Here is a 7,361-nt window from a genome sequence, read left to right as displayed (position 1 = left end):
AGCAAGTACAGAAATGATAGAAGTATAGCCCTTCTGTCTCCTAGCAACAGAGTGGGTAAAAATGAAAGCCAGAGACCTGGTTGCACAGCAGTACTCTGTATGTAAGACATTTGCGCATTTTGTTTTTGTTGTATTTGATTGCTATTTCTAAAACTGGATTTTTATTCATTGAGTGATTTTTCTGCACTTAAGTTCTTCAGTTCAGAGCTCCACTGACATCCCCAAATCCTATCATTAACATTTCAAACAATAGCAACCTGGAACTGGGAGCTTTTATAAGACAAAATAGGATGCACAGTGTGGGGTGGGCTGCAGCTGCAGGGTGGAGCCAGAGCCAACACTGCATGCCTCTTCTTGCCAGGGGCTGTGCTTGGAGTGGGCTCTGGCAGCACTGGGAAGAGGTTGCAGCTACCCCAAATTTTGCTGCAGTTCGGCTCCCAGCCCCACACCACCACCCAGCACAGCCGGGCTTTTCCCAGTGCTTGGGTGGAGGTGAGGCATTCGGCCGAGGCTGCACCAGGCAGCGCAGGGCTGGGAGTGGAGCTGTGGCAAAATTTGGTGTGGCTTCAGCCTTCTCCTAGCACCACCGGAGCCTGCTCTTAGCCCAGTCCCTGGTAAGAAAAGCCCACGCAGTGCTGGCTTTGCCTCCATCCTGCAGCTGCAGCCTGCCCCGTGCCACGCAGATCTGGGGGCACATGCCCCCTGCCCCCACCCTCCTGGGGTGCAAGCAGCAGTGGGAGCTGCCCCCATTCCATGAATTGTGACCCTGTCCCATGCCCCCTGCCTAGGCAGCACCTGCCCCTGTCCCCTAATCTTTCCCCTCCCTTTCCTTCCCCTCCCCTCCTTTCCCCTGTGTTCAGCAACATATCCTCTCCTCTCCAGCCCCCCTCTCCCGCCTGCCACTGCCACTGCTCCTGGCTACACCTGCGGCAGGAGAGGAGGGAGGCTCCTGCCCTGGGCTGAGGAGAGAACTGGAATCAGCTGAGGACAGCAACATGGATTCCCTTTTGTAAGCGTCTAGTCCCATGTTGGCAGGGAACACCAGGGGGGACTGAGCAGGGAGGAAGAACCCACCATGTGCTGCTATCCCTGGCTGGAGTGGGGCAGGATCAGCTATAGAGCTTCTCTGCTGCCACCAGATCAGCATAGACAGCAACAGCAGCAGCCATGGGAGGAGGAGGGAATAGGACATGCCACAGAGAGGAAAATGGGAAGGATTGGGGATTCTTACTTCCTTCAGGGACTTGAAAAAAGTCTCCAACTCCTGTTCCTGTGGTGTTGACTGAAAGGTTTGGGGGTGCACGCATGCCACTGAGTTCCCTCTGGATCTGCCCCTGCAGACTGCTACTGAAGAGTAGATTAGTTATTGCAGTGTTAGTTTCCACCTTGGTTTATTTTGCAAGAACTGATTTATGTACCCATGCCCTCAACCTCTCTTGCTCAAACTATTCCAGTTTGTATAAATAATTAGATATTAACTGGGCTGCAGGCCGATGCACATTGATTCTATATCCCAGTGGTTAGGGGTATCCTCATGGGAAATCAGGATTCATTTATTCTACATTCAAATCAGATGAAACAGGGATTTGAAACTACCTCTCAAATATTCATAATCACTGGTTTCTTAGCTATTCTGGGTGGGTCTCTCATTTGTAATGTCTTGTTTCCATTCCACCTCAGACTGAAAACTAATTTCAAAACCTTGACATTTTTCATGAAATAAAATTCTTTTTTCCTGGCCATTTTTATCAGTGCTGGCACCTTTACTCATATCAACACCGGCAGATCTCTAGTACTCTATGAAAAGGTGGCAGAATTAGAACATAAAGTAAAAAAACTTAATTACATGATATACTATAGAAGAGTGTAAATAACATGTATAATCAGAGTCTGATGTGCTAACAAATTATTTTTCATATCAGAAACATATTGTTAGTCGGACATATTCAAGTTCAAATTATAGTTCACAGTTAAATAATTATGGGAAAGCTTTCAAACATGCCTATATAAACACCATAAACCTTATTCCTTTCTCTTTGTGTATATTGTATAAAATATTACTGGACAAAAGTTTAATTTACTCAGCTGACAAAACACACTGGCAAAGGTTTAGTTAAAAGCTTTCAAATAAATGTTTATTTCCTGTGTTTAACTATATGTAACAACATTCTTCCGCTGCAACTTTTATAAGCTCTCTCATAAAACTTAGATCTTGCAGTTGAATAACTTATAGATAAAATAAGAGTTTTAGCATAAAGGAACCAAATGGAATCCTTTTTAAATAAACTTTTGCAGCTGGGCTATTTAATCATGTCCTGAACTGTAGTATGTAAGTGAGTTATACACAGTACTAAAAAACTGAGAAGTTTTGTTCAAAGTCCAAATGCAATGGTGGCCACACTATGCTAATCAATACAGTTTCTCTTGACTAATCAAAATACGTATTTCTGAGACCTTATTTATAACCTAATACCTTGCAGGAGGATCAGTAATTCTTTATGCAAAACTGTCCAGAACAGGCAGCAGTTTATTTAAATGTGTTCCCTTGATGCTACTTCTCTTCCTTGCATCAAAATAACTGTGATAATTAATTCTGAGTTTCTAACAGTGACAGTGAAGTACTGGTGGAGAGTTGCATTTAATTTGAACAGCTTCTGACACTAATGCACTCCTTTGTCTGTGCAGAATCACACTATTTAACTGACAGCATCTGTTACTGCAGAGATGGTTTTAAAAAGGTTTAGGTGGATCTTGATTGTGGACCTTGATCCTGAAGTATTTCAGGTATTTTCACTGGCCATATGCAGACATTCAGTTTCTCCTGGGAGAGTTGCTGCTCTCTCAGGAGAAACTACCAATGTTCAGGATTTTTCTGCCAGAGCAAAAATTGACCACTGCAGGAGAAAAATAACCTGGGAACAACCACGATTAAATCACTCCTGGGAGAGTTTCTGCTGGGAGAGCAAAAGTCTGTACAAATTACCCCTCTGAGAGAAACTAAAACACAATCTTCCAGCATCCCAGGGTACTTTACTTTCCTTTCCCTGCCCCTGCCCCCACCCCGGGAGACAGTGTATTGTTCATTAGACTCTACTATTCCAACCCAGCAGGGAGCAGAACAACCCCTTTCACAATTTTATAGTATGCTTCAGGAAGACAGGCTGACTCTGAGCAGTCTGGTTCAGCCAATAAAGGCTTCCTGTGCACCACTGCCATCTGTTGCCAGGCAGAGTGAGAGCCTGAGGTGTGCGCCCAGGGGGGCCCCTGGCTGCACAGCATCAACTCTGCAACCTCTCTGCTCTTCAAGCAATGAGCATTCAAATGTTCACTTTAGAAAATGGATCTCTTTTTAGTAATTGGTTTATCCTAACTCACAGATACCAAACATGCTCCCATTAAAGATAGACAGAAGAAAACACTACCAAACATATGTAACAAATACACCTTATTCAGTAATGAATATAAAGAACAAATGTGAAAACTTGAAGCATCTTGTGGGATTAGGATCAAAATACTCTTCAGAAAAAATTGTTTGGCAATATGACAGGACAGTGTTTGATATAAAAGCTATGTTCTCTCCAGCTCTATTGCTGTAAACAGCAAACAAAAGAGACACTGCCAACAAAAAAAACCCTCTCGTATTTAGCTCATCTTATTTTACAAATAACACCAATTATTTTATTTTTAACAATTTTATACTAATTTACTTTTGCCTATACTTTGTGCTACTGGTATTTATTTCTTTATTTTATATATCACACTCAGCTTGGGTAAGAAAAATAGACTCTCTTTTGTTCCTAGTCAATTTTACTTTCTGGCCCTCCTGCACTAGCAAAATATTGTCTGAATTAACCACCCTAAAAAGCTGTATTTAAATTTTAAAGCTTGATATCACCAATATAAGCATATATATATATATATATATATATATATATATTCATCTTAGATTTCATTTCTCCCTTTACCACTGTTTCATTAAAAAATTCATTTAAGACTAAAATTTAGTTGACAGTGCCCCCTTAGAAATGCAGAACTGCATTATAACTTTTCAAAGGTGCAATACTATAGTAGGTAGAACCAATAAATAAGACTTCCAACTTGGGATTCTACAGAGAAAAATAAATAAATGGCTCACCTTTATATATAAAGGCTCCCTAAGATGATCAACAAGAATGCAAGTTTTTTCCTCCCACACAGGATTGAGGTTCTTGTGTATTGTTTTACTTCTAAACACTTCTTTTCCTCCAATTTTAAACTTGACATATGGATCGCTGGTCCCTGTTAAAGAGAGACACATTGATCCAAATTAAATGTGTCCCTTTTGTGTGCACAGGAAATTCGATTACCCTAAAAAGAATACAATATCACTGATGATATGAATTTTTAGATAAAAGTAAACAGAGTTGATAGAGAAAAAAATAAAATTATAAAATTATCATCTTTGTTTAGTCACTTTAAAAATTTATTTTACACAGTGCAATTACTTAAAACAGGAATACTGCCTTTCTGTAACAAATACATAGCACTAATATCCTTAAGTGCATGCCTATGTGGCCTCCCTGCTGTTTGAAATCCAAAGTTAAGGTCCAGCAGCAAAATCCTGAATCCTGAGTTTACTGGGAGCTTTGCCACTTGCCCTTGATCCATTCATCTAGTATTTATTCATTTTCAATTAACTATGTATTTAAATAGCTTTATGCTTTGTGTGTGTGTTATTGTTCTTTTAACCTTCCTATCTTAATCTTACCTCCTGAATCAAAGTGCCTTCCCCCATGATAGTTTATACCAGTATTTTTTACATTAAAAAAATCCAGTTCAACTTCCTGCTTGGAAGAAAATATTCAGAAATTTCTAAACCAGTAAACATTATGATAGCCTTTATGCAGTAATTGAAAGCAATTTGATTGGGACAATTAAGGGTGAAATACTGGCCCAGTAAAATAAAAAGGGCAGAACTCCTATTGATTTCATTATGCCCATATTTTAACTTTTCTTTCAGTACTATGAATAAGTAGAACTGGCGCTTACAGCCCCACTTCCTGCCTCCAACTAGTCTCACAAAATAACAATCCATACTCAGGGGTTGATTCAGAGGGCTGTGGTCCCCACCTTTTAAACCATGTTGAGCACCTGGAGACCTTATGCCTCCAAAGTAGGTAGGAATCCCTACTTCTCAGCATCCTTTTCCTTTCCCTCTGTGCCTAGTGATACCTTTTCATCCCTCCCAATACCTCTCCTGCCCCACCTGCCATTGCCCCATCCCCCAGCTGACCTGGAGACAGGGGGTCCAAAGCCACTCCAGCAAGGTTGCACAGAGAGCCGGGCTCAGATGGGAACAGCAGCAGTAGCCACAGTGGGCAGGTTCCCCCTCTCTCCCCACTTATCAGCATCAGAACAAATGCAGGGAGGGGGACTGGAGTGTGGTAGGAGAGGCCAGGACAGCAGTGGAGATAGGCAGGTCTCCCTGTGCCCAGAGGTGTAAACAGAGAGGACTGGGGGGGAGGGGAGGGAATGGAAGGGAAAGAGAGAGAAGGTGCTGCTGAGTATGCAGGAGAAGGGAAGGGGTGTCAAGTGCAGGGGGAAGGGGAGGATTCTTACCCGATTCGGGGACTTAAAAAAAAAAAGTCCCCAGTTGCTGCTCCTGTGAGATGGTCTGCTCCCAGTGGGTGGGGAGGTTGGGAGTGGGGTCATGCCACCACCCCAGAATGCCCATATGCCTATATTTAAAATCTTGGATCCACCTGTACCCATACTCCTACACAGACACATACCCATACATGCTGGGTTAGGGTCAGTATACCAGCGCATCTCTCCCTTTCCCTGGAAATATCCAAATTCCTACAAGTGTAATTTATGCTATATGCACATCATTCTCACAAGGTATATACATGCTCCTACAGCACTAGGCTCAGGCATTCTTAGAAAGGGACCTAATTAGAAAATTACCAGCAGTTTAGGTTGGCATGCTTATGTTGTGTGTAATTTTATATTTTTAAAAGGTTGCTAAGGTTACTTTTGCTGGGCAGAAAATCCACATGAAGGTAACAAGAGACATGGGCATGCATGCATGATTACAAATTCAGCCTAGTTTTGTCTATTTAACAGTGTCAGGACGAGGCTGAGGTGCCTGAGCTAACTAAACAGAACAGTCTTAACCAATATTGACAAGGTTGAACGGTTATAAACCCCTGCAAGACCATTTCAGGCCGGACATAAGGAAGAATTTCTTCACTGTTCGAGCCCCCAAGGTCTGGAATAGCCTGGCACCAGAGGTGGTTCAAGCACCTACACTGAATGCCTTCAAAAGAAATTTGGATGCTTATCTTGCTGGGATCCTATGACTCCAGCTGACTTCCTGCCCTTTGGGCGGGGGGCTGGACTCAGTGATCTTCCGAGGTCCCTTCCAGCCCTAATGTCTATGAAATATGTTTTGTTTTGTTTTTTTGTCAGACCTCCCTCTATGAGCAATTAGGTTTTTTCCTGGATTTGTTGTAAGGACTATTTGTTGATATAATTGACTACAACACTGACCAATGAACTGTCATATAAGAAATGTTGTACTGTATCTGCTCTACAAACTGATTTTGACTAAGTTCCCTCCTTTGCAAAGGAAGGGCTCAAAGTAGCATGAGCACTACCAATACATTATTCTAACAAAGTACCTCCAGTGTGGACACAGCTAAACTAGCCAAGTTGTACTTTGTACCAGTATATAATAAAAATACTCTCCATGAACGAAACAACTACATTGTTCAAAATGTAGTTTTGCTAGTATAGCTGCATTTACACTAAGAATTTACTGCTGGCACAGCCATGCCAGTCGCACCTCTTCAAAAAAGGGAAGAGAGAGGACTCAGGCAACTATAGGCCCGTCAGTCTTACCTCTATCCTTGGGAAACTCTTTGAGAAAGATCCTCAAGGAGCACATCTGTGATGGGCCAGCTTCAGGGATGATGCTCAGGGGCAACCAGCACGATTTCATTAGGGGCAGGTCATGTCAGACCAACCTGATTGCCTGTTATGATCAGGTCACAAAGGCAATGGATGCAGGTGTCACCATGGACGTAGTCTTTCTAGACTTCAGCAAGGCCTTTGACACCGTCTCCCACCCCATCCTCATTAAAAAACTAGGCAACTGTGGCATTGATGCCTACACAGTCAGATGGATTGCAGATTGGCTGAAGGGTCGTACTCAGAGGGTGCTGGTGGACGGGTCATATTCGACCTGGGGGGAAGTGGGCAGCAGAGTCCCCCAGGGCTCGGTCCTGGGACCTGCGCTGTTCAATTTCTTCATCAGCAATTTGGACGACAGGGTGAAGTGCAACCTGTTTAAATTCGCTGATGATACCAAAATTTGGGGT

At 42.7% G+C, this 7,361-nt stretch overlaps 1 protein-coding gene across 2 annotated transcripts in view; it reads right to left on the bottom strand.

Annotated features, from left to right (window-relative positions):
* The window catches only part of MCTP1 (multiple C2 and transmembrane domain containing 1), a 417,042-nt gene that overhangs the window by 298,999 nt on the left and 110,682 nt on the right, over positions 1-7,361 (bottom strand). For both annotated transcript variants that reach the window (XM_019516879.1, XM_019516880.1), the window contains exon 3: positions 4,136-4,278. In XM_019516879.1, the coding sequence (XP_019372424.1) occupies positions 4,136-4,278 (143 nt within the window). The remainder of the gene's footprint in view (positions 1-4,135; positions 4,279-7,361) is intronic.

The sequence above is a fragment of the Gavialis gangeticus genome, unplaced genomic scaffold (genome assembly GCF_001723915.1).
Source record: "Gavialis gangeticus isolate Ggan-Ray unplaced genomic scaffold, GavGan_comp1, whole genome shotgun sequence".
Classification (NCBI taxonomy): Eukaryota; Metazoa; Chordata; order Crocodylia; family Gavialidae; genus Gavialis; species Gavialis gangeticus.
The sequence above is the reverse complement of the archived record's forward strand: the minus strand, read 5'-3'. Positions and strand labels throughout refer to the sequence as shown.